The sequence below is a fragment of the Phaethon aethereus genome, assembly GCF_964289735.1.
Source record: "Phaethon aethereus genome assembly, contig: HAP1_SCAFFOLD_108, whole genome shotgun sequence".
Taxonomy (NCBI): Eukaryota; Metazoa; Chordata; class Aves; order Phaethontiformes; family Phaethontidae; genus Phaethon; species Phaethon aethereus.
The window spans coordinates 1,425,901-1,452,826 of NW_028113960.1; the positions used below are offsets into that span (position 1 = coordinate 1,425,901).

At 52.0% G+C, this 26,926-nt stretch overlaps 1 protein-coding gene across 1 annotated transcript; it reads right to left on the reverse strand.

The window, feature by feature from the left end:
• Positions 1 to 1,156: 1,156 nt before the first annotated feature.
• On the reverse strand, positions 1,157 to 2,130 carry LOC309416456 (olfactory receptor 14A16-like; the record flags this gene model as incomplete). Its single annotated transcript, XM_082016002.1, has 1 exon — positions 1,157 to 2,130. The coding sequence occupies exon 1, from the start codon at positions 2,108 to 2,110 to the stop codon at positions 1,157 to 1,159; it is 954 nt and encodes a 317-aa protein (XP_081872128.1). The 5' UTR covers positions 2,111 to 2,130.
• Positions 2,131 to 26,926: the final 24,796 nt, after the last annotated feature.

The window sequence follows — 26,926 nt, forward strand, 5'->3', positions numbered from 1 at the left end:
GAGGGGATTCTGCCCCTCTGCTCCGCTCTGGTGAGACCCCAGCTGGAGCACTGCATCCAACTCTGGAGCCCTCAGCACAGGAAAGACATGGACCTGTTCGGGCAGGTTAGGAGGAGGCAACAAAGATGATCAGAGGGCTGGAACAGCTCTGCTGCGAGGACAGGCTGAGAGAGTTGGGGTTGTTCAGCCTGGAGAAGAGAAGGCTCCAGAAGACCTTATTGGAGCCTTTCAGGACTTTAAGTAGGCTTCTAAGAAAGATGGGGACAGACTTTTTAGCAGGGCCTCTAGCAACAGAGAAAGGGGTAACAGTTTTAAACTAAAAGAGGGTAGATTCAGACTAGATAGAGGAAGACATTTTTCACAGTAAGGGTGGTGAATGACAGGCACAGGTTACCCAGAGAGCTGGCAGATGCCCCAGCCCTGGGAACATTCATGGTCAGGTTGGAAGGGGCTCTGAGCAACCTTCTCTAGTTGGAGATGTCCCTGCTTATTGCAGGGACATTGGACTAGATGACCTGAGAAGGTCCTTTCCAACCCAAGGATTCTCTGATTCCCAGAGGACAAGCAGCTGAGCATAACCTATCACTGCATGGTCTTGGCAAAGCCAACAGCTTCCTGGGCTGCATTAGGAAAAGCATTGCTGGCCGATGCAGGGAGATGACCCTTCCCCTCTACTTGGCACTGGTGAGGTGACACCTGGAGTGCTGTGTCCGGTGCTCAGCTCCCCAGTGCAATCTAGGAAACTTGTTGACCCATGCACCATCTCCACTACCACTGGGCACCAAGAAGAGAGCCTTTAAAACCAGAACTTTTGCTCCCATGGGACCCAGTGGTACCATGAGCTTAACCCGCAACACAAGGCGAACAGACCCTTTAAAAGACCAGTTCCTTAGACATTTTATTGGCAGCACCTTTGGAGGAAGAGCCCAGCCTTCAGGCACTGCAGCTGGGAGATGCCCTTTGATTGAAGAGCTGCTATCGGACAGGCCACACCTGACACAGTGTTGTGCGAGGGTCAGACACAACTGGATCACACCTCAATCCAAGGAGCATAAGCCCAGAAACATTTCTACAAGGAGGATTATCACAAGGGAAAAAAAGTAGACTCCTGGCCTAAGAGAAACTCTGGGAAATGTGGAGAGGAGACGGGCTATTGTCAGGGAAACAGCGTCCATTGGGTGAGTTTCCTGAGGGCATCCTTGAGCTCCTGGTTCCTCATGCTGTAGATGAGGGGGTTCACTGCTGGAGGCACCACCGAATACAGAACTGCCATCACCAGGTCCAGAGCTGGGGAGGAGATGGAGGGGGGCTTCAGGTAGGCAAAGATGCCAGTGCTGACAAAGAGACAGACCACGGCCAGGTGAGGGAGGCACGTGGAAAAGGCTTTGTGCTGTCCCTGCTCAGAGGGGATCCTCAGCACCGCCCTGAAGATCTGCACGTAGGACACAACGATGAAAACAAAACAGACAAATAGTAAACAGGCACTGGCCAGGAGAAACCCAACTTCCCTGAGGTAGGCATCTGAGCAGGAGAGCTTGAGGATCTGGGGGATTTCACAGAAGAACTGACCCAGGGCATTGCCTTGGCAGAAGGGTAGTGAAAATGTGCTGGCCGTGTGCCCCACAGCATGGAGAAACCCACTGCCCCAGGCAGCTGCTGCCACGTGGGCACAAGCTCTGCTGCCCAGGAGGGTCCCGTAGTGCAGGGGTTTGCAGATGGCAACGTAGCGGTCGTAGGCCATGACGGTGAGAAGAAAATACTCAGCTGAGATCAAGAAGATAAAAAAAAAGACCTGTGCAGCACACCCTGGGTAGGAGATGGCCCTGGTGTCCCAGAGGGAGTTGGCCATGGCTTTGGGGACAGTGGCGGAGATGCAGCCCAGGTCGAGGAGGGAGAGGTTGAGCAGGAAGAAGTACATGGGGGTGTGGAGGCGGTGGTCGCAGGCTATGGCGGTGATGACGAGGCCGTTGCCCAGGAGGGCAGCCAGGTAGATGCCCAGGAAGAGCCCGAAGTGCAAGAGCTGCAGCTCCCGCGTCTCTGCGAATGCCAGGAGGAGGAACTGGGTGATGGAGCTGCCGTTGGACAGCATGCCGTTGCTTCCTCTGGGCATGGGAGCCTGTCCAAGGAGGAAAACGCATCACTAAGGACATATTTATCTGTTCAAAATCTGTGCTGTTTCTCACAGAAACCTCCAAGACTGACTGTCCCCTTTCGGGAAGACCTTTGGCCGGTGCCTTTCATGAGCCGTGGTTGGTACTGGCCGAGGATGCCCCAAGGAGCAGGACGCTCTGCTGTGGGCTCTGGAGGACTCAGTCCTGCCCTGTGTCCGTAGGTCAGGAGGAGCACGGGGTGATCTCAGATTAAATTCACTTTTGATATCAAAGAGCTTTGCAGCTTTGTTGCTCCCAATTCACCTGGTGGCAGAGCAGAGCTGTGGGGATTTTGTTTTGTTTGTTCTGTTCTTGTCCCCCCACACCCGAGGGCAGGAGTGCTTTTAAGGCAGAAATCTTTGTCGTTCCTGCTGCGCTCCAAGTGAAACCGTGGCCGGCAAAGGGACTGTCCCTTCGAGCAGCATGAGGACAGCCGGTCTGTCCGTCAGCCCCGGGCTCAGCTGCCCGGTGCCGGCACCTTTCTGAGCTGGAGGACTATCACACTGCGCTGTTCCCCAAAAGAACCCGGACACTGCTGAGAGCAGAGGAACCCAGTTCCACGTGCAGCTCTCCCAGCCGCTCAGCCCATCTCGTGGTACCTGAGGAGGATCTCAGCTCTCCCCACGCAGCCAGGGACACAGAGGGTCCTTGCAGCTGCCCACATTCCGCCCTCCCGCAGGATTTCCTTGGCCTCAGCCCGTGGTGGCTTCTCTCTCGGGCACCTGGGAAACACAGGCTTGCCATGGGCGAGTTGTGCCCTTCTGGAGGGCAGCCTGCAGCCCAGCAGGACCCCCTGGGAAAGAGTCAAGTGTCCCAAAGCTGGGGTGTCTTCAAGGGAGGGTCAGGTCTTTTCCAGCCCCACGCACTGGAGTGCCCAGAGCCCCAAAGTGTGGGAGGGGGGTTGGCTGCTTTTCCTCCATGGAAGAAGCTGCAGGAGAGGACCCAGAGCACTGGTGTCTCTGCTGAACCCGACTCCTCACCCCTGGTTTCTTGGTGGGGCTGCTGGGAAGGCAACTGATGGCCAAGTGCTTGTGAGGCTGAGGGTGCGGAGCAACGGTGTGAGGGAGGGGAGAGCGGGGGGTTGCTCTGGGGAAGGAGCCAGCACTGCAGGGGATGGCAGGAGGTGCCCGAACCCCCCTCCCACCACGTTTCTGGGATCTCCTCCCTCTCCCGCTCGGACAGTGTCTCTGCTGCCGGGCGCTGTCTGTGCTGGGAACCACTTCCCTGTGCCCGAGCCTCCTCCCTGTCAGTGCTCACAGACAGAGAGCCCCATCCCACCCACGGGGTGCCCGGCTCTGCCCTGCAAACACCTCCTGGAACTGCTCCGGGGGCATCTCTGTCCGTACAGGGGCAAAGGAGCAGCTCACATGACCCCTCAAGAGAACGGGCACCTCCGTGCCTTCTCCAGAGTGGGAAAATAAAGTCCCATCTCCCACTTCCCCCCCAGCCAACCAAGAGGACCAGTCTCCAAGCACAGATTCCTTCCCTTTCAGGTAATCCCCACTTTTTCCATCCTCTTGTAGTTTCCTGCGAAATAGCCAGGGAGAGATCCCCCGGGGCGCAGGGACCCGCGCAGAAGGACAGCCCTGGGCAGCCCTGGCCGCACACCCAGCTTTGTGTCCCTGTGGTCCTCCACAGGACAAGGACACCGTCGTTCCCTGTCCCACTGACGTGCAGCAGGGAAGCCCTGCGCAGGAGCACGTCCTCCTCTTCTACACTGGGGAAGCCGTGAGTCCTCCTGCAGATGCGACAGCTGTGGGATGTGCCAGCTCGAGGAGATCCCTCCAGAATCACCAAATTCAATGCCCGGCACGCCCAGACTTACCGTACAGAGGGCTGTGAAGAGCTGTCCCCCACACTCAGCTCTCACCACCCTCCCACCCCAGGCTGCCTTTCTCCTCTCTCCCACTCCTCTCCGCTCCCCTCGCTGCCTGCAGGCAGTGCCCCCAGCCCTGCTGCGCTGGGCAGAGGAGCTGCTCCTGGGCAGAGCTGTCTCTCTGCAGCGCTGCCCGCTTGCCACCAGCTCCCTCCACCCCAGCAGCCCGGCCCAGCTCCGCAGCAGAGGACCAGCCCACGGCAGCACTTTCTCTGCCCGCGCTGGGCTCCCTCCGGGTGTCCCTGGGGCTGCAGGGGAACCTGCTGGGAAACAGGCTGAAGCCATCCCTGGGGTGCCCTCCCTCACCTGGGGAGGGACACTTCTCTCCAGCAGAGTCGCTTCCCCTCTCAGACACAGAGTTCGGCATGAGAACTGTCGTTCCATTCCCGTCCTTAGGCAGGACCAGCAGAACGTGGCAGGGAGGGGTCTCCTGTCCCCTGCCGAGGGAAGGGACTCGGCTGAGACATTCAGCGAATGCCACCCTGGGGGTGAAGCCCTGGGGCTGGAAGAGGACTCGGCTCCCTCTCGTGCAGACCACAGACCCACAGCAGGGGGGATTCCCCTTGCCTCAGTGCACGTGGGCAGAAAACAGGCGCCTGCCCGTCAGCTACTCGTCTCGGCTCTCGTGCTAATTAATGGTGACTGAGGGTGTTCGGGTGGGAACACCTGGTGACATCTGAGGTGACACCAGAGCTTTTCCAAGACGTGTGCAGGTGACTGCAAGCTCTAATGGAGCAAGGCTGAGAGACGGGGCAGCATCTGGGGGGTCATGTTGGAGCCCGCTGGGGAATTCCTTTGGTGGAGGGAAACGAGAGCAGATGTTTACAGTTGGACAACTAAAACCTTCCCTTTTCCTCATGTCCACAGCAGCCTGCAGAGGTACTCAGTTGACCAAATGGAGCTAAGTCCCTCTCCTTCGCTTCTCCATCAGCTGTAGTTCCTAGACCTTCATCGACTGTAATGGCCGTTGTCTCATGGACATCCCACACTGCTTAACCTAAGTCAGGGCAGCTACTCAACGGCCAAGCACAGGCCTGGGGTGCTACGTGAGATGCCAGCGCTCCCCGGCACACCTACAGGCTGCTGTCAGGGACCGCACAGGGCCTGCAGGAAAACCACTGCTCTTGCGAGGGGATGCCTGACAGACACCCCGGAGAGCGTTGCAGGCAGGTTCAGTTCCTCTGTGCAAGCCCAGGTGGCATCTCAGGCAGATTTGGTTTCTGTTGGCCAGCCACTGAATCCCACCACTGCGGTGAGGCAAGGGCTGACTCAAGTTCATTCAGCCGATGCACAGCAGCTCACGAACAGGAAGCCCATCACCCCAGGGTCTCAAATCATTTGGCTACTCCCAAACTCTCCTGGTTCTTTGTTCGAAAACCCTTTTCTCAGCCCCTTGATGGTACAATCAAGGAACAGGTGAGTGATTTTCACAGTGTTCCTGGATCTCCGCATGTCCAAATGCCCACACATTTTCAGCAGCACTTTGTCTTCCTGGAGATCAGCTTCACCTCCACAACAGGCCTTCAGAAGCTGCAGTCAGGACAAGGAAGTGCAGAAAGGTTTATTTCAGCAAGACAAAGTAGTCCCCAGATGAATGGCCCCAGGTCTTCTTGGGGACATAATGACCCCAACACTCGCTGGAACGGGAGCACAGCAGGATGCACACTGTCCCGCTGGTGTCTGGGGTCTCTTGGGACAATTCCTTTGCACGGTGCCAGGACAACTAAGGGGATGCTGACCTGAATCTGGTCCTTGTCAAAGAGGCAGTGCTGGTCAGGGATGTGAAAACTGGCATCAGCCTTGGCTGCAGTGATAATGAAAGAGTGTGAAAAAAAATTAGCCTCTTCAGGGGACTTTCAGTGGTAGTCCAATGGGCAGCAGCACCCACCGGCAGCAGAGCTCAGTGCAGCTGGGCTTTTCGGAAAGCATCTAAAAGCACGAGAACTGTCCAGACCGATAAGCAGAAAACCAACGAGACATTTCAGGAGACCAACTTGGCTAAAGAAGGAACTCCTCAAGAAGCTCTATATTAAAAAGAAAGCAGCCAAGATCTGTATGCAGGGACTGCAGGAGGAATTTAGAAATAGAGATGGTTTTCGGGAAGCCAAAGCTTCCCGAGTGGGGACCCTTGCAAGAGGTTCAACGGCATCAAGAGGAGCTGTTACTGCATCCATAAAGAGTTAAAGAAAACACCAAAGACCATGTGTGGCCACTGCAGGATTTAGTAAGAGCAGGTGTAGATAGATCGGAGATCCTCTCTGTCCTCTTTGCCTTAGTCTTGTGCAGTAAGGTCTACCAAGCCTTTGCGCCTTGAGGCAGGACTCTGGAGGCATCTCCCCTGCTTACCAAACCTGGTCTCCCCTGAGCGTCTGCCTGCCCTTACTGATATCTCTCCATCCTCACAGACTGTTCATTGAAATACCAAGTTTGGGTAATTCAGACTCTTTCCGTGTGGCCTATTGTCCCACAGAACTGACCTTGGAGTGACATTGCTACCTCCTCGTGTCCAATCTCAACCTCCCAAGCTGCAATTTGTGGCATTTTTTCTTTCTCATGCTGTTTCCCAATTTTGAGAAAAGCTCCACCACCTCTGAAACCACCCTGCAAACCATCTCAGGCTACTCCTATACTGCCCTGAGCCTCTCCACCACTGGGCAGAAGGGCCAAAGAAGACCAGGTCTCTGAGCCGCTCTACACAGGGCATCTGCTTAAGGCCCCAACCCTGCCTTGCCAGATCTCCTCTGGGCACTCTCCAGCTCATCCCAACTCTGTCAAAATACAGGGAAGAACACCTGTGGGGGGGTCCCTAGCAGTGCGGTGTCAAGCGGAATAATAACGTCCCTGGTCTGGGTGAACATACTCATCCTAATGCTGGCCTTGCTCATGGTGAGCATCAACCACTGGCTCATATGGTGTCCCTCGTAGCTCCAGGCCCTTCTCCTCAGAGTCACACTCAGCATGTCAGCTCCCAGCTGGCCCTGATGTAGAGTTTATTATTCCTCCTGAGGCCAGACTGGCCAATTCTCCTTGTAAACTTCAAGAGGTTCCTGTTGGCCCAGTCCCTGAGATTCTCAAGGTCCCTCTGGATTGAAGCTCCATTTGGTCAGTTGTTCATATTTGTGTGGGGATGGCTTACCATGCTAGTGGTGTGGTCTGAGCAGATAACAGCATGAGGAGCTGCAGGCCTCTACAAGACGCAGGTAGGAATTGCCATGAACACAATCTCCAAAACACCAAAGGAGGCCACAAAGCGCTGCCACTTTGTTGTGAGGGTGGTGAGACATTGGAACAGGTTGCCCAGAGAAGTTGTGGATGCCTCATCCACAGTGGGGATTTTCCTTGGCAGTAGGACCCGAGGAAATGGAAGGAGGCTGCCTCAGGGGAAGTTCACATTGGCCATTGGGAAAAGGTTCTTCACTGAGAGGCTGGTCGGTCACTGGAACAGGCCCCCCAGAGAAGTGGTCACGGCACCAAGCCTGTCAGAGTTCAAGGAGCGTCTGGATGATGCTCTTAGTCATCTGGCTTAGTTTTAGGTGGTCCTGCCAGGAGCAGGGAGTTGGCACGATCATCCTTATGGGTGCCTTCCAGCCTGAAGTATTCGATGATTCTGTGACTCGGGTGCTGTTGAAAGGCATTTGAAGGACAATGTCATCACCAGGAACAGTCAACATGGGCTCACAAAGGGAACGTCCTGTTGAACCTATTTGAGATATCCTATGATTCGAGGATTTTTTCCTTCAGATTCCTCTCAGCTTGCCAGCTGCTGCTTTGAGCTTCAGGGAGTTAAAAGCTTTCCTGTCTTTCAACAGTCTAAGTGTCTCCTTAGACAGCTCTTTCATTATGTCCACATCTCTCTTCTCGTACATACCTAAATCATTTCTCAGGAGATTATCCCTTGTAGACAGGTGACCTCCTGAGAGGCAGCTTGTACGTAGCACGTCGTTACAGAGTGTATTCCATTGTTTATGAGAACTGATCACGCTTACTCTTCTGCCCTTACACATAGGAGCAATTCCTCCGTGCCTGTGTGCAGCCAGTTCTCTAAGGAGGGCGGGGGAGATGGTGCCATGGAGCTGTCACATCCAGCTGCAGAGATGAGTGGAGAAGTCTGGTGCAAGGGACGGTGATGTCAGTCCCAGGTGGCCGATGTCAGAAATGGTGAGGGGGGAGCGGTGAGGAGCAAAGGTGTCCATACAGTGTCAGGTCTTAGGGGACTGCTTCTCCCAGCTGTCCAGCCCTCCTGAGGGGACACCCTGGGTCAATACCACTGGCAGAATGCTTCTATCACCTCTTCTTCAGACTGAAAAGTAATTGAAAATATCCTTTAAAAGACAAAATAATTTTTACTAGATGCACTTTGAAATCTTCTTCCTTGACTGCACTATGAAACCTCTCTAATTAGCTGCACAAGTCTTGAAGACTTGAAGAAAATTACAGGAAGAGCCATGGCTCGTTAGGGCTTTCTGTGTTTTAATGAGCCCCATGGTGTGTTGGGTGCTGAGCCCATGATCCTCAGGTACTGAGAGAAGAGTGAAGAAAGTGCTCAAGAAGTCCGAAGCTCCACTCAGAGTACCTTGAAGTATTAATTGGCCCCACTGAGGGCCATTACTGACAACGTCTCCCCAGGGACTCGTTAGAGCAGATGGCTGGAGGCCATGAGGGCAGGTAGGCAAAGGCCCTGTGCAGGCGGCTGTCGTGCTGAGGAAACCCTCGGTCTGTTTTACGAAGCAGAAGGGCCAAGCCCTGACCCCCAGGCCCTGGGACCACAGATCCTGTCCCTCAGGCGTGGCTCGGGGGTCTTCCTGGAGTTATTGTGCTCTCCATGCCCGTCTTCCAGCTCAGGGGGCTTAATACATTACAGATACCTGGACTGGCTATTAAAGACTGAGGCAGAGAAGGCATTAAGTACCTCAACCTTGTCCTCGTCCTTGGAGACAATGTTCCCCGCCATATCCAGTAAGGGATGGAGATTCTCCTTGCCTCTCTTTTTGTTGTTAATATATTTGTAGAAGCATTTTTTATTAACCTTTACAACTTTGGCCACACTGAGCTCTAGTTGGGCTTTTGCCTTTCTAATTTTGTCCCTGCTTTACCTAACAAGATCCTCCATGTTATGGGAGACAGTGTCAAAAGCCTTACTGAAGTCAGGGTAAACCACATCCACTGCTCTCCCTGCATCTTCCCGGCTAGTCACTCCATCATAGAAGGCTATCAGGTTGGTTAAGCACGATCTTCCCTTCGTGAACCCATGCTGACTACTCCTGATAACTTTCTTTTCATTCGTGTGCCTAGAGATGGCCTCCAGAAGGAGCCGTTCCATCACGTTCCCAGGGATGGAGAAGAGGCTGACCGGTCTATAATTTCCCGGGTCTTCCTTCTTGCTCTCTTTGAAGACTGGGGTGACACTGGCTTTCCTCCAGTCCTCAGGCAACCTCTCCCGTTCTCCATGATCTTTCAAAAATGATGGAGAGACGTGTTGCAACAACAACAGACAGCTCCTTCAGGACTCTTGGGTGCATCTCATCAAGGTCCATGGATTTGTGAGTGTTCAGTTCAGCCAAATGCTCTCTAACCCAAACCTTGTCAACCAGTGCAGTCTTCCTCCCTCCACGCTTTTTCGCTTATCTCCAGGGTCTGGGATTCCTGAGGAGTAGTCTCAGCAGTAAAGACTGAAGTGACAAAGGCATTCAGTAACTCTGCCTTCTCTGCCTGCTCTGTCACCAGAGCTCCCACTTCATTCACCAAAGGTCCCACATTTCCCCTAGTCTTCCTTTTACCACTGATATACTGGAAGAAGCCCTTCTTGTTCTCTTTTACTTCCTTCACCAGATTTAGTTCCAAGAGGGCCTTGGCCTTCCTTGTTGCATCCCTGCATATCCTGACAACATTCCTATAGTCCTCCCAAGTGACCAGTCCCTTTCTCCACCTCCTGTAAACTCCTTTCTAACGTACAAGTTTTTCCAACAGTTCCTTGCTCATCCATGGAGGTCTCCTGCCTTCTCTACTTGTTTTCTTACTTAAAGGAATGCGCCGATCTTGAGCTTTGAGGAAGTGGTGCTTGAATATTAACCAACTCTCTTGGGCTCCTCGACCTTCTAGAGTCCTAGTCCACGGGATATCTCCAAGTAGGGCTTTGAAGAGGACAAAGTTAGCCCTCCTGAAGTCCAGGGTTGCAACCTTACTAAAATGGCCCTGCTTCTTCCTCGTACGATACTGAACTCCATGTCATGATCACCACAGCCAAGGCTGTCTCCAACCTTTACATCCCCAACCAGTCCTTCCTCATTTGTTAATACAAGGTCCAGCAGCACACCTCTCCTTGTTGGCTCCTCCACCACCTGCGTCAGAAAGTTGTCATCAATGCACTGCAGGAACCTTCTGGATTGTGTGTGCCTAGCTGCGTGGCCTTTCCAACAAACACCTGGGTGACTGAAGTCACGCCTAAGCACCAGGGCATGTGATTCTGAGGCTACTTCTAGTTGTTTGTAGAAGGCTTCATCTACTTTTTCTTCCTGGTCTGGTGGTCTATAGTGAACACCCACAACAATATCGGCCATATTAGCCTGCCCCTTGATTCTTACCCATAAACTTTCAACAGGAACTTTGTTTTCCTGTTTTGCCCCTGCTGGGCAGAGCTCAATACATCCCAGTTGTTTACGTACATAAAGAGCAACACCACCACCTCACCTTCCTGGTCTATCTTTCCTAAACAGGACGTAGACAACCATGACAACGTTCCAGTCATGTGAGTAAGAAGAGCTTTGATCGCTTGCTTGGAGACCAAGGCTGACCAAGGAAAAGGCAGGAAAACTGCTGCTGCTGAGCAGGGAGGGTGATTTAATAACAACACACACAGGTGGGACGGAGGCACTCAATACATTCTCTGCTTCAGTCTTTACTGAAAGGGTCTCCAGGGGTCTGTGCTCACGGAAAGGCTTCAAGGAAGAGGAGAGCACATATTGGCAGGAACTTCCTGGAATCCCACAATGCCAAATGACAGTTTCTACCCCTGAGCAAACAAACCCTGGTGCAGGCTGGGGGCCGCCAGGCTGGGAGCAGCCCTGTCGGAAAGGTCTTGGGAGGGCAGGGAGCCGGATGGGAGGCAGCCGTGTGCCCTGGCAGCAAGGGAGGCCAGCGATACCCTGGGCTGTACGACTGGGAGCATGGCCACGAGGTCAAGCAACGGGATTATTGAGGTTACTGCATCCAGATTTCAGATCCCAGTACAGGAAAAATGGTGACATGGCACCCCAGAAAGAATCAGATCAGACAACGGCATTCGTTTCCAAAACCTCACAGACACCTGGGCCAAAGTGCACGTCATTGAGTGGGTGTATGACATCCCCTGTCATGCACCAGCCTCTGGGAAAATTGCATGACACAATGGACTGTTAAAGACTACACTGGGAGCAATGGGTGGTGGGACGTTCAAATGTTGGGATACACATTTAGCAAAGGCCACCCAGTTAGTCAACACTTAAGGGATCTACTAATAGAGCCAGCTCTGCCCCGTCAAAACTCTTACGTACTGTAGAAGGGCATAAAGTCCCAGTGGTGCATGTAAAAATTATGCTGGGGAAGACAGTCTGGGTTATTCCTGCCTTGGGCAATGGCAAACCCATTCATGGGATTGCTTTTGCTTAAGGACCTGGGTGCACTCGTGAGTGATGCAGGAGGGTGGGGAAGTCCGATGGGTACCTCAAGGGGATTTGATTTTGGGGGATCTGGCAATGATCCGAATTACTGTCATCACAGCTGTGGTCGCTGTATGGCATATTAACAGTATTACAGTAAGAATCACCCAGATTAATGAAGCCAAAGAAAGAGCAGAAAATGCTAGAACCAAGAGTGGCCTCAGCATACAATGATCCAACACCACACACCGTTTCTCCTGCCCTAAAAGACTGTTGTGTCAGATGGAGCCCAAAGTCATGGACTAAATGAACTCAACGGACATTTCACGGACATTTGTGGACGTTTTACAGACGTTTTACAGGGGTGGTCTGTAAAATGGGAACTAAGGGAATAGTATCTGTGTATTACCTCAAAGGATGGGAAGGGAGGGTAGTGGTTCGTGAGGTTGTACCGGACAGTGTGGGACCTGAGCATGACGTAAATGGCATGGAATAAGGGATGGATGCTATCCTGGTTTCAGCTGGGATAGAGTTAATTTTCTTCCTAGAATGTAGTGCGAGACCGTGTTTTGGGTTTGGGATGAAGACGTGTTCACATACTGCGGGTTTTAGTTGTCGCTAAGCAGTCAAGGATTTTTCAGCCTCCCACGCTCTGGTCTGCCAGCGAGAAGGTGGGGGTTGCACGGGAAGCTGGAGGGGACACAGCCAGGACAGCTGACCCAAACTGGCCAAAGAGATCTTCCATGCCATATGACGTCATGCTCAGTATATAAACTGGGGGAGGGGCCAGGGAGGGGCCGCAGCTCGGGAACTAACTGGGCATCGGTCAGTGGGCGGTGAGCAATTGTGTTGCGCATCATCTGTTTTGTATATTCTTTTATCATTATTCTTATGATTCTTTTTTTTCCCCTGTCCTATTAAACTGCCTTTACCTCAACCCACGAGTTCTACCCTTTTTCTTTTCCGAGTCTCTCCCCCATCCTGCTGGGGTGGGGGAGTGTGAGTGAACGGCTGTGTGGGGGTTTTGGCTACCTGCTGGGTTAAACCACAACAGCTGTTAATCCTTTTACATTGGCCACGAAGTGCTTGGCTTGTACCCTCTTTGTATTTCTGAGATTGTTGCCCTGGTACTTTCCACTTGGGGTAGCAACTCCATTAAGCACATCACGCTCATTCTACCTGTAGTAGATACCTTGTTTGAGGCAAATCTTTAAGGTCGGTGTGTTGGCATTTCAGTTTAGAGGGACCTTGGCACGTGTGTGGATTGGAGCAACAGAAGGCTCCGGAAAAGGCGAAGGGGGCAAGGTCTGCACTGGGAGCAGAATAAGCTCATGCGTAAGGACAGACTGGGACCTGACTGGCTGGGGAGAAGGTTATGAGAGTTATGATGGACGCCGTATGAGCCAGTGGGTTTCCCAGTTCAAAACGAGGATGAAGAAACTGGAGGAGGACCGGAGGAAGTCTGTCATGATGGTGTTAGGGGCCTAAAGCAGGTGAGATGTGTGGAGAGGCTGCGGGTACTGGGCCTCTTTAGTCCGCTGAAGGGGAGGCACAGGGCAGTCTAAAAGCAAGTGACACCCAGTTGGAGAGGTGGCAGGTGGTATGGAAGAGGCAACAGCCATGAACTTCCTCCAGGGACCTCCCAAATTCACAGCCAGCCAGACTCTGAGGCTGCTTATTCCCCATCCTTGATGGAGGCTGGACCAGAGACCCCAGCAGACTCTTTCCCAACAACCCTTCCATGAGTGTGTGCCTTGCAGTGTGCTCCAGGAGAAGGGATTCGGCTGGAGGTGCGGGTAGCTGCTGCAAAGACACGTGGGACAATTCAGGGAGGAAGTGTGCTTTGCTCAGGAGGTGCCTGGTCCCACCATTGGTTCCAGGCAGGGCCAGCTCTGAGGTTTGAGCACATTGCTCAGTAAGTGTCAGCATCCCAGTACAGAGTCTACATGTGAGCCAGGCATCGAAGCCACCGTTACAGAAATGGAGACAAGGCACTTGACCAGCTCCTTGAAGCCAGCAACCAGCATGCCGTGCCCCCTGACATGCCTGGGAACACCTAAGCTTTATGTGCAGAGAAGTGTGAGTCCTCGTTTGGTGTCTGGCCTGTCTCCTGGCCTACGTGGTGCTTTACGTTCTGAAGAGAACCAAACCCAACTCTTCGAGCAGGCTGGTTTCATTTCACATGCTGCAATGCAGGGCTGGTGATGGGAGCTCAGAGCTTCCTTGATCCCTGCTGCATAGTTAGGACTTCAGAGACTGGAAATGCAGCTGGAGGTGCTGTGTCAGTGTACCCCAGATGACTATCTTGCCTTCCTCTGTACCTTATCTGTACTCTGGGATATGTCCCTTGGCTGCCTTTGCTAAAACAAAAACACATCCCCCATTCCACCTCCCCCTTCTCTACAAAAAAAGAGAGAAAAGATATGGGGGAGGGATGATTTAAGGGTAATTCTGTCTAAGAGGTGTAAGCTTTAAATAATAACAAAGAGGCAGCAGTTCTAAAAATGTTCTAAAAAAATCATACTGGAGGTTGGCTACTGGGAAACATATAGCTGTCTTGTCAAGCAAGAATGGCAGCTGGGAATGGCAGTTAAGACCTTTATTTCCTCGTCACCCACAATAAGAAAGACTTCCCTGACAGCGCTGTCCTGTTACTGCTATCAATGATAGTACCACTAATTCCAAAACAGCCTTGAGACCTTCCTTATTTTTCCTCAGATCCAAAGCTCAGCCTGCTCAGATCATGAAAAGATTACCTCAAACCTCTGCAACCCAAATCTCCCCAACCTTCTCTCATCCGCGCTCTTTTAACCCAGGACCATTCTCCCCATCACTTCAGCGCACTGCCCAGCCTCTCTTTCCTTAGCTGAGTGAGGTCAGGGTGCTCCTTCGCACAGCCTTCCCATCAAGAGTCTTTCCTCTGTGCAGATCACAGTTGTGTCACCTCTTGCTATGTACTCTTCCACCTTCCTTCAGCGCATCTCTCTTGGATGGGCAGTTTTCCTGTTTCGTTCATGCCCATTCACTGTCACAACCTTGTTGTGTCGTGTGCATACCAAATACACTCTGACGCAGAATATTTATCGCCCACAGCTTCATCCATTTGCCACTGCAGGCTGAGATACTTCCCCTCTTGGAGCACACGTGGTGCAAAGCTGCCAGATGCACAGAAACCCACTTCTGTGTTGCATATACATTTGGGTTAAAAACCCCACAAACAACAGAACATTTCAAAGAGAGGGTTTCAAAGTGGCAAAGCAGATTAAATCCATAAATGCTGAGAGATAAGTTACAAAGAGAGAGGAAAAAATAGGTGAAGCTGTATCGTCCGGACTCACAAATTCTGTGTCAGTAAAAAGAAAGTCCCACAGCCTGTGGGATGTTTTGTGAGTTGGTCCTGTGGGAAGCTCAGTTTCTTGGCTCTCTTGGCTCGAGCCTGTTGGATTCACATTTCCAGTAAGGGAACAATCTTCCATTCAGGCATCCAACTCTTACTCATCCCGCCTGGAGATCCAGGACAGTTGTGTCACGCAACAGCCAGCCTCAGAGGGAAGATGGAGGTAGCGTGAATTGAAATTGTGGGGACTCAAGTGGAAGCTCAAATCCTGAGCTGTCAGGACAACATAGGCTGAAGTTAGACATAAACTCCTTGACACGACTGTGAGTTCAGACCTAGTTGGTAGAGTTGCTCACACAGGTCACTGAGGAGGACAGGGAGCTGGGGAGATGGCAGCATGTTTCTGTTTCCCAAATCCAAGTGTCAAAACCATCCTTCCCTTGGGCTCTGGTGTCCCATTTCTTGAGAATCAAATCTTCTGGGCTTTCTGTCAATGATTCTTTAGGTGTTTGGTGGTGTGTTTTTTTTTAATTTCCCCAGGAATATCATTATTTACCAAAACTAAACATTCTGCCTGAACATAAATGTCTGGAACATAGCAGACTGTATCTGTGGTAGGAACACTGGCCAGTGCCAACTAAATCAGTAAAAGGCACATGGAGGACAGGGAGGTGATTTGAGACAGCCAGCACGGCTTCACCAAGGGCAATTCCTGCCTGACCGACCCAGTGGCCTTCCGTGATGGAGTGACCGCATCAGTGGCCAAGGGAAGAGCTACGGATTGCATCTATCTGGACTTCTGTAAGACCTTTATCAAACTCTTCTAGGCTTCTATGATTCTAACTGCTGTCCTCTCATGGACCCCCGTGGACGAGACAGCAGCCATAGCCGAGAGGACAAGGATCTCATTTCTCAGCCCCACCAAGGCCCCGGTTGACCCCACCACAGGTTGGCTTACACTGTTCTATCCCTGTGCCTGTTTCCTTGAAACCTTTTATCACCCGCCTTTTCCCTGCCTGTTTCCTTGAAACCTTTTATCACCCTCCTTTTCCCCAACTCACTCTGACCCGGGATCTCCCAAGCTTCCCTGGTGTCCCTCTATCCTCACTGGTTGTATCTTCAAACACAAAGCTTTCGGAGGAGTTGCCAGTGCCTGTGAGTTTCCAACAACTCACCCAGCTGCTTCCAAAGCCCTACTAATGCTCCCCTAGCACCCAAGATGTCCTAGCCCGCAGACTTGCTTGAATCTTCACTACATGTGCCAGCACCGACCTGCACGTCCTCCTTCTTCTGCTGCCTCAAATTAAAAAAGTCAACCTATTTCAATTCAGCATGAAACCTCCCCTTACCCATGCTATTTCAGGTCTTCTTCCTATCTTTAATACACTTACTGCCACACATGTAGTGCTCCCTCACCTGCGCTCTCCTGTGTCTCACAAACTCTTCCCCGGCAGTGACAGAACCTCATCACAGGAGGTCTGTGCATCCTGCGTGCTCGTGGATGTTGCCTGAGGTCCATCCAAGTGTGGAGAGTGAAAGCCTCTTGAGCCAGGTCCTGCCTGCCATATTCCCAGGGCAACCATATGCCCTTGTCTCCTCTGCCAACAGACATCAATTGCTTTCCCTTTCTGGGCTCTGACGTGTTGGTAAGGATTTGCTAAAGCCATCAGCCATCACTTTGATTCTCACTGATGTGCCCTGACTCTCTCTCGCAGACCATTACCCACGTGGGCAATCGCAGCTGCTCAAGGAAGCTTACTCAAGCTTTGGTCAAGCATTGGAACAGGCTGCCCAGGGAGGTGGTGGAGTCACCATCACTGGAAGTGTTCAGCATACATGTAGACACGGCACTTCGGGACATGGTTTAGTGGGCATGGTGGTGTTGGGTTGATGGTTGGACTTGATGATCTTAAAGGTCTTTTCCAACTTTAATGATTCTGTAATGATTCTGTGATTCTCTTCAAAAGAGGCCTTGAGCTTCCTGGTGCTTCCTGGCGCTTCCTGGCTCCCTCCAGAGCTCTTGGTGAGCTTTCTTGCCCATAACAGCGCCTTTATGACTGCCTTTTGTTAAATCATTGCCTTTTTGTGATCTTCTGTGCAGAAAGACTAGTCACAGAAAAGCACTAAATCTATCAAAACAGCTGCCAAGAGGAGTATCAGAAGAACCAGGTGAGCAACACCATGGCTGTGGCTTCCTTGCAGGGAGTCCTTCCTCAGAGCGGGATTCAGCTTCTGCCACCCTGGGGAGGGAAGTCAGCAGTGGCCATGCCACCTGAGAACACCAAGGGTGACTTTTGCAAGACCACCCTTCGCCAGAACCACTTTAGATATGTACTTTTTGATTGGGTAGAATGCTGCATATTGCAAATACCAATTTAACTGGCATTGCTCAAAGCGGCTACCACAGATGCAGACTGCTCCACTGCAGATATTTGTATTTCGGCAGATCGATGCTTTTGGTGGTGGTGGTGGTGTCACTGTAGACACTGATATTCCTGGGGGAATCACACAGACACTTGAAGGATAATGGAAAGATTACCATGTTAGTGGCCATCCAGTGAAGGGGCTCCTGTTTGCCAGTATCTCACTGTTCAATTGCACAAGGTCTAAAGCTGAGTGAGTACTTGGGATGGGGAATCAAAATTGCTGAGCAAAGGGAGATAGTCACTTATTCTGGCTGTGATCCTGCTCATACAGCCCAGGATCCTCTTGGCCTTCTTTCCTGCTGGCTCATGTTATGCCTAATGAGACTCAAGGACCCCCAGAGCCTTTTCTGCAGAGCTGCTGCCCAGCCATGCAGCCCCTGGCCTCTGTCACTGCAGCCTATAATTCCCCTGCTCAGAACTTGGGTCCTTTTAGAAGATGTGTGCAGGGTTTGCCTTTTGCTTTCTCCGGTCATAATGACCTTCCACAATCTCTCAGAGCAGCCCTGCTATGACATCAGCCTGGTGTCTCAACACCCTTGGATTCACCCCATCTGGTCCAACGGACTGTTAAGGCCTGACCGTACCTACGTAACCCCTGACTGGATCTCCATCCACTGCTGGGTTATGCCTGAGGTTCTGCCTCTTAGGCACACGGAACTGGGAGACCTTGCTTTTGAAGACAAAGGCCAAGAGTCCCTCAGACCAACCTGCACCTACTCTTACTAAATTCACCAGTCGCCACAAGTGATCTTCATTTCTTCTGTTCAGTACTCTGAGATATGTCCCTTGGCCGCCTTTGCTAAAAATAGTAGCCTCACCATGCTCTTCCAAGGCTGCTAGCCTTTCAGCTTCTCAGGTCGACACGACCAAGCTGTGTGCCTGCTGCTGTCCCCTTTTGTACCCAGGAGAAGAGACATGACAACCAAATTAAAACCCCCCTTCCTGGCGTGAGCCTGGGTCCGTAGGCAGAGGGGATCCACAGTCACTGTGCCGACGCGGTGCCTTCTGCTGACCTGTCAGAGATGCTGGAAGATGTGAGCTTAAAAGCACATATCCAAGCCATGAGTCAAGGGCTGGCCTACCGGCTATTTCCAAATGAAGTGACCTCACAGTCCCTTTATCAGTCGCATCACTGCTGCGTGCCTGTGCTTCCTACTGGATTATGAGTTCCTGCGACACAACCGACCACATGATGCCATACCCAACCATCACCCTCCCTGTGGCCAGTGCTCCTTCCTGCCCTTTTTGAGGACTGGTTTCACGTCTGCCTTTTCCAAATCCCCAGGAACCTCTCTGATGGCTCTGGCCTTTCCAAGGTGTTTGGGAAAGGTCTCACAAGGACCCCGGACAGGGTCCTCAATCTCCTTGACACCACAAACCTTCACAATACCCCAGATTTCCAGAGGAGTGCCCAGGACAAAACAGACACCTGCCCAGGTCCGCTGGGCCAGTTCAGAAGAGAACCAGAAGTGGTTTCTTCCTGCAGGCCCGCAACTCCCATGGGCAGCTCAGAGCTTTCCGGGGTGTTTTTCTCAGTGCCTGCCTGTCCCCATCCTTTCTGCTCCACAGGCTGTAGATGAGAGGACTGAGCAGGGGCGAGGATGGTGTTGAAAAAGGGCTTTGTCAAACTACCTCAGAGGGGCTGTTCTGGGCATCACACTGACAATCATGAGGGTGCCGTAGAAAACAGTGACATAGTGAGGTGAGAGGAGCAGGTGGAGAAGGCCTTCTGCATGGCCACGCTGGGCAGGAGAGCCAGCATGAACAGGAAGGAGAAGACTGGAAATAAATGCTGGTTATGAAAGCAAAGAGCATGAGCGTGACGGTGTCACTGCAGGAGAGTTTTCCAGCGCTGGGGCAAAATCACAGAAGCAGTGGTCCAGCACATCAGGGCCAGAGAATGTATCTGGGACAAGAACAAAATGGTTACTGCAGGTGACAGAAACCCCCCTAGCCACCGTGCAGCTGTCTTCTGGGGACAACCCTTCCAGTTCATGAGTCTTGCAGAGCGCAGGGGTGGCATACAGCCGAGAACTGATCGCTGGCTGCGGCCACATGCATATACATGCAAAAGGTGCGGGAAGCAGCACTGACATTGCTGTGAGCAGAGCCTGTGCTGTCCCCAGCCAGGGGGATGGCCGGGGTGGTGGGGCTGTAGCAGGTTTCCAAGTTTTCCACCAGCAGCCCCATGATGAGGGTGTTCCCAACAACAGTCACGTGGCAGGTCGAGAGAGAGGAAGAAGCAATTTTTTTAGAAGGTTGGGGACATTCCCCATTCCCTTTAGGGGAAAATCCATTGATGATTTCTGGTTGTCCTATGTTTTCGCATGGAAAGTTTCAGTCTTCATGTCCCCTGTCTTCCGGTAGGACACCTGCGAGTGAGAGCATTTGTTTCTCTGTTGGGTGCTTAAAAACATGGGAAGGAAGATCAGGCAGGTAAAACATGGACAGAAATGTCAGGGCAAGTCCTTCCCTTGCACAGCACAGGCCGTGCGCTGCAGCCATCACAGGGTGTCTCTGTCCTCCGGCTGCCACTCCCAGAGGCCGGGGGACACTTCGGCTCCGCCGTGTGTCGCCGCGCTCTGCACTCGTCTGAGATGCCCCACAGCATGAGGAATGGACGCAGGGACCTCCGCTCAAGGAAGCACATCCCAGTGCTGCCTTCAGGTGGTTTCCCAGGGGAAAAGTCATTTTGTCACTTCTCAAAGTGAAGTGACCTCTGACACTGCCTGTCCCATGAGCCTTAGTGGCACCCCAGGAACAGCTGATGGCATTTGTGCTCACTCGGATTCACCCCACCACGCGCACACAATGCGCATGCTTAAGTCTCCTCTGTAGAGTGCAGTGAAGGACTTCTGCCCTAACCATTTGCTGTCCCTCTGTGGAGGGACAAACAACCTCCTGGAGGTAGGGTGAGAGGCCAGTGCTGGGAATGGTGGTTGCGAGGGGCCGGTCTGTGATGATTGCCCTGGGGCAGCTTCCCCAGGGTGTCAGGCGAACAAAGGCACAGACCAAACTCTGCTCTGCTGGTCCTTCAAGCCTGTCCCAGGAGGTCTGGCTGTGCAAGGACACTGCTGCGTGCCCCCAGCCTGCGCACTCACACACTGGTATTTCCTTTGACAGGGCACTTTCTGGAGAAAGCTCTTGAGAGCAACACTGGAAGAAGAACTGAGCCTTCAGGCACTGCCCTGAGGAGATCCCCTTTCATGATGGAAAGGCTGTCACGGAGCCAGCTGTCACAGAAGTGCCCGTCGCCTGTCCCTGTCTGTGAATACAGGGCTGCCACGCAGCTGGACTGTGACCAAGCTTCAAGAGCACTCAGGCTTTAAACTAACTGAAGGGCTCAGAAGGAGACTGTGGAGCCAGAAAGAGCAGATCTGGAAAGAGCAAGCACCATTCTCCCTGGCCGTGCTGCTGTACTGGGACTCTTTTCCCCTGCACCAGCGCACACAGGCACTGTCCCTACAGGGCCAGAGAAGGTCTGAGGAAGGATCTTGGACAAAGCAAGTCAGCGCAGGTCACTGTATTTCATTGAAATGCACAGAGATCATAGCTCCTGAAAGCCTCTGGGTCACACAAGACCGGTAGACACTGATGTAGAAATGGTATGACTAATGACATTTCTAAGTGGGAAACGTTCTCACAAGCAGAAAAAGAAAAAAAAAAATCAAACCAACCAAACTGTCGTGGTTTAGCCCCAGCCGGCAACTAAGCACCACGCAGCCGCTCGCTCACTCTCCCTCCCACAGCGGGACGGGGGAGAGAATTAGGAAAAACCTCGTGGGTTGAGATAAACACGGTTTAATAGGACAGAAAGAAAGAAGGGAACAATAATGATAATACCAACAAAGGAATGTATAAGAACAAGTGATGCCCAATACAGAAATTGCTCACCACCCCGTGATCGACAGCCCGTCCCCGAGCAGCGATTTCCGCCCCCCCGGCCAACTCCAGTTTATGTACTGGGCATGACGTCGTATGGTAGGGAATATCTCTTTGGCCAGTCTGGGTCAGCTGTGCCGGCTGTGTCCCCTCCCAGTTCCCCGTGCACCCCCAGCCTGCTTGCTGGCCGGCCAGCACAAGAAGCTGGACTGTCCTTGACGGCTCAGCAACAACCCAAAACATCAGCACATTATCAACAGTTTCTCATCCCAAATCCAAAACACAGTCTCACACTGGCTTCTGTGAGGAAAACCAGCTCTATCCTGGCTGAAACCAGGACAGTATCCACCCCTTATTCCATACCATTTACGTCATGCCCAGGTCCTATACTTTTCAGTACATTCCAATTATTCATTATTACTCTTCCTGTCCTTTAATATATACACACAGATATCACTCTCTTAGTCCATGGGCCATCACTTAAAATGTCTATGGAGTTCAGTCAGTCCATGACTCTGGGCTTCATCCATCATAGCAGTCTCTCAGGGCAGGGGAGATGGTATGTGGTGTTGGATTGTCATCTGGCACGGTCCATGTCCATGATCTGCAGGTCGAAGATGTCGATCTCGAGGGATTTGTTGGGCGCAAGCTGCTGAAGCCAGTTCTGGTTTCATCACTGCTGCACGTTGCTTGGTTTCAGTGAAGCTCATTCTTCATCAGTCTGGGTGATTCTTACTGTAATACCATTGATATGGTAGATAGCAGCCATAGTAGTAATGTCATTCTGAACAATTAACATAATACAATTCAAATCATTGACTGTTTTCACCCAAAATCAAGTCTCCTTGAGGTACACATCGGACTTCCCCATCCTTCCGCATTACCCACCAAGTGCACCCAGGTCCCTGGGCAAAGGCAATCCCACGAACGGGTTTGCCTTTTCCTAATGCAGGAGTAACCCAGACTCTCTTCCCCAGCATGTTTCTCACATGCACCACAGGGACTTTATCCCCTTCTACAGTACGTAGAAGTTTTGATTGGGCAGGGCCGGCTCTATTAGTAGATCCCCTAGTGTTGACTAACCAGGTGGCTTTGGCTAAATGTTTATCCCAATTTTTGAATGTCCCATCACCCATTGCTCTCAGTGTAGTCTTTAACAGTCCGTTGTATCGTTCAATTTTTCCGGAAGCTGGTGCATGATAGGGGATATGATACACCCACTCAATGCCGTGCTCTTTGGCCCAGGTGTCTATGAGGTTGTTTCGGAAATGAGTCCCATTGTCTGACTCAATTCTTTCGGGGGTGCCATGTCGCCATAAGACTTGCTTTTCAAGGCCCAGGATAGTGTTCCGGGCGGTGGCATGGGGCACAGGGTATGTTTCCAGCCATCCGGTGGTTGCTTCCACCATGGTAAGCACATAGCGCTTGCCTTGGCGAGTTTGTGGAAGTGTGATATAGTCAATCTGCCAGGCCTCCCCATATTTATATTTCAACCATCGTCCTTCATACCAGAGAGGCTTTAACCGCTTGGCTTGTTTGATCGCAGCACACGTTTCACATTCATGGATAACCTGTGCAATAGCATCCATGGTCAGGTCCACCCCTCGATCCCGAGCCCATCTATATGTTGCATCTCTTCCCTGATGGCCATGGTGTCATGGGCCCACCGAGCTATAAATAATTCACCCTTATGTTGCCAGTCCAGATCCACCTGAGCCACTTCAATCTTAGCAGCCTGATCCACCTGATGGTTGTTTTGATGTTCTTCGGTGGCCCGACTCTTGGGTACGTGAGCATCTACGTGACGTACTTTTATGACGAGATTCTCTAGTCGGGCAGCAATATCTTGCCACAATTCAGCAGCCCAGATGGGCTTGCCTCTGCGTTGCCAGTTGCTCTGCTTCCATTGCTGCAGCCACCCCCATAGAGCATTTGCTACCATCCATGAGTCAGTATAAAGATAGAGTACTGGCCATTTTTCTCGTTCAGCAATATCTAAAGCCAGCTGGATGGCTTTCACCTCCGCAAACTGACTTGATTCACCTTGTCCTTCAGCCACTTCTGCAACTCGTCGTATAGGGCTCCATACAGCAGCTTTCCACCTTCGATGTTTGCCTACAATACGACAGGACCCATCAGTAAACAGGGCATATTGCCTTTCGTTCTCTGGCAGTTCATTATATGGTGGAGCCTCTTCAGCACGCGCCACCTCCTCTTCCGGTGATATTCCAAAATCTTTGCCTTCTGGCCAGTCCATGATCACTTCCAAGATTCCCGGGCGATTAAGATTTCCTATTCGAGCCCGCTGTGTAATAAGCGCGACCCACTTACTCCACGTAGCATCAGTCGCATGATGCGTAGAGGGGACCCTCCCTTTGAACATCCAGCCCAGCACCGGCAGTCGGGGTGCCAGGAGGAGCTGTGCTTCAGTACCAACCACTTCTGAGGCAGCTCGAACTCCTTCATATGCCGCCAATATCTCCTTTTCAGTTGGAGTATAGCGGGACTCAGATCCCCTATATCCTCGACTCCAAAACCCTAGAGGTCGACCTCGAGTCTCTCCTGGTGCCTTCTGCCAGAGACTCCAGGTAGGGCCATTCTCCCCGGCTGCCGTGTAGAGCACATTTTTAACATCTTGTCCTGCCCGGACTGGCCCGAGGGCTACGGCATGAACTATCTCCTGTTTGATTTGTTCGAAGGCTTGTCGTTGCTCAGGGCCCCATTTAAAATCGTTCTTCTTCCGGGTCACTTGATAAAGAGGGCTTACAATCAGACTGTAATTTGGAATATGCATTCTCCAGAAACCCACAACACCCAGAAACGCTTGTGTTTCTTTTTTGCTAGTTGGTGGAGACATAGCTGTTATTTTGTTGATCACATCCGTTGGGATCTGTCGACGTCCATCTTGCCATTTTATTCCTAAAAACTGGATCTCTTGTGCAGGTCCCTTGACTTTACTTTGCTTTATAGCAAAACCAGCTTTCAGAAGGACTTGAATTATTTTCTTCCCTTTCTCAAAAACTTCTTCTGCTGTGTTGCCCCATACGATGATGTCATCAATGTATTGCAGATGCTCTGGAGCTTCACCCTGTTCCAGTGCAGTTTGTATCAGCCCATGGCAAATGGTAGGGCTGTGTTTCCACCCCTGGGGAAGTCGATTCCAGGTGTATTGGACACCTCTCCAAGTGAAAGCAAACTGTGGCCTGCACTCTGCCGCCAAAGGGATTGAGAAAAACGCGTTAGCAATATCAATGGTGGCGTACCACTTGGCTGCCTTTGACTCCAGTTCATATTGAAGTTCTAGCATGTCCGGCACAGCAGCGCTCAGTGGCGGCGTGACTTCATTCAGGCCACGATAGTCTACTGTCAGTCTCCACTCTCCATTAGACTTTCGCACTGGCCATATGGGGCTGTTGAAGGGTGAGTGAGTCTTGCTGATCACTCCTTGGCTCTCCAGCCGACGAATCAGCTCATGGATGGGGATCAGGGAGTCTCTGTTGGTGCGATATTGCCGCCGGTGCACTGTTGTGGTAGCGATCGGCACCTGTTGTTCTTTGACCCTGAGCAACCCCACCACAGAAGGGTCCTCTGAGAGACCAGGCAAGGTGGACAGCTGTTTAATTTCTTCCGTCTCCAAGGCAGCTATACCAAAAGCCCACCGGTACCCTTTTGGGTCCTTGAAATACCCTCTGCTGAGGTAGTCTATGCCCAGGATGCATGGAGCCTCTGGGCCAGTCACAATGGGGTGCTTCTGCCACTCATTCCCAGTTAGGCTCACTTCAGCCTCCAGTACAGTCAGCTGTTGGGATCCCCCTGTCACTCCAGAAATACAGATGGGTTCTGCCCCTATATGGCTTGATGGCATCAGGGTACATTGTGCACCGGTGTCCACTAAAGCCTTATATTCCTGTGGGTCTGACGTGCCAGGCCATCTAATCCACACAGTCCAATAAACTCGGTTGTCCCTCTCCTCCGCCTGGCTGGAGGCAGGGCCCCTCTAATCCTGCTCATAGTACTCGTTACCCACTTCTTGTAAATAGGAATCAGAAGTCCCTTCAAGAGGATCAGAGGTGAGATCAGCTCTTCTATTCTTTCTGGGAAGCTGCCCACTGGAAAGTGGAGCGACGATTTTCCTCGAGGAACCTGAACCCCCTTTTGTAATTGTTTTTCCTTGCAGCTCGCGTACTCGTGCCTCTAGGGTCGAGGTAGGTTTTCCATCCCACCTCCTCATGTCCTCTCCGTAGTCACGCAATTGAAACCACAGGGTGGCTCGTGGTGTGTATCCTCTATATCTTCTCTCTTGAACAGAAGAGCGCTTACTCCTAATGGCTGAGACACTGGTCCGTATGGGTGGAGGGTAGGGCATATCCTCTTTGAATTGCCGGAACTCTCGGGACAGTTTCTCTATAGCAGAGACGCAGGCCCGTAGGGAGGAAGAGAGACTTTCTTCGTATTGCCGGAGTTGGCCAGCCAATTCATCCACCGTTGGTCTCTCTCCGTCCTTCCAGGCCATTACTGCTAATGAGTTGGCATATGATGATGGTGCACTCCGTACAAACTTCCGCCACATAGGTTGCGTGCAATTGACTTCATCTGGATCTTTGGATGATTGTCCATTGTCCAAGTCACCATAAATCACTTCCAGCACCGCTAGCTCCCTCAGGTACTGGATACCTTTCTCCATGGTGGTCCACTTGCCTGGGCGACATAGAACATCTTCCTTGAAGGGATACCTTTCCTTCACACCCGACAGGAGTCGTCTCCAGAGGCTGAGGACTTGTGCACCTTTTCCAATTGCTTTGTCAATGCCCCCTTCCCTAGAAAGGGATCCCAGCTGCTTGGCTTCCCTACCCTCTAATTCCAGGCTACTGGCCCCATTATCCCAGCATCGGAGCAGCCAGGTGACAATGTGCTCACCTGGACGACGGCTGAAATCCTTTCGCATATCTCGCAATTCACTCAGGGATAGAGATCGGGTAGTTACCGTCTCTTTTATAAGTTCTTCCTCTTCCTCCTCTTCAAGCGATGACTCGCTCTCTTCCCTCTTCCGTGCTTGTGATGGCCCTGCTTCAGAGCACTCTGCCTCCTCACTCTCTTCCTCTGGCTCCTTCTTAGCAGGATCTTCCTCCTCCCTTACTAAACGAGCTGACTTCCGCTTCCAAGATTTCTTCTTTTGTACAGGGGCAACTGATACCGGGATGGGCTGGTCCTCTGGTTCAGCTGCAACAGTCTGAGTAGCTACAGTGCCCGCCGTGGGGGTTGGAGTAGTGGCAGTGCCCACCGTGGGGGTTGGAGTAGTGACAGTGCCTGCTACAGACGTTGGAGTAGTCACAGTGCCTGCCACATTGCCATCAGACCCAGAGAGCCCCTCTCCCCTTTGCACAGTGTTAAATAGGGTTCGGTAGGCATGGGCCAGGCCCCAGCACATGGCAATGATTTGTGTCTCCTTGGAGCTGCCAGGCTGACAGCATACTTCTTCCAGATATTCTGCTAGTTTATCAGGATTCTGCACTTGTTCGGGAGTGAAGCTCCAAAACACCGGAGGTGCCCACCGCCCCAGGCATTTGCCCATGCTGTTCCACACACCCTGCCATTCATAACTATCCAGCCTTGGGGCAGAT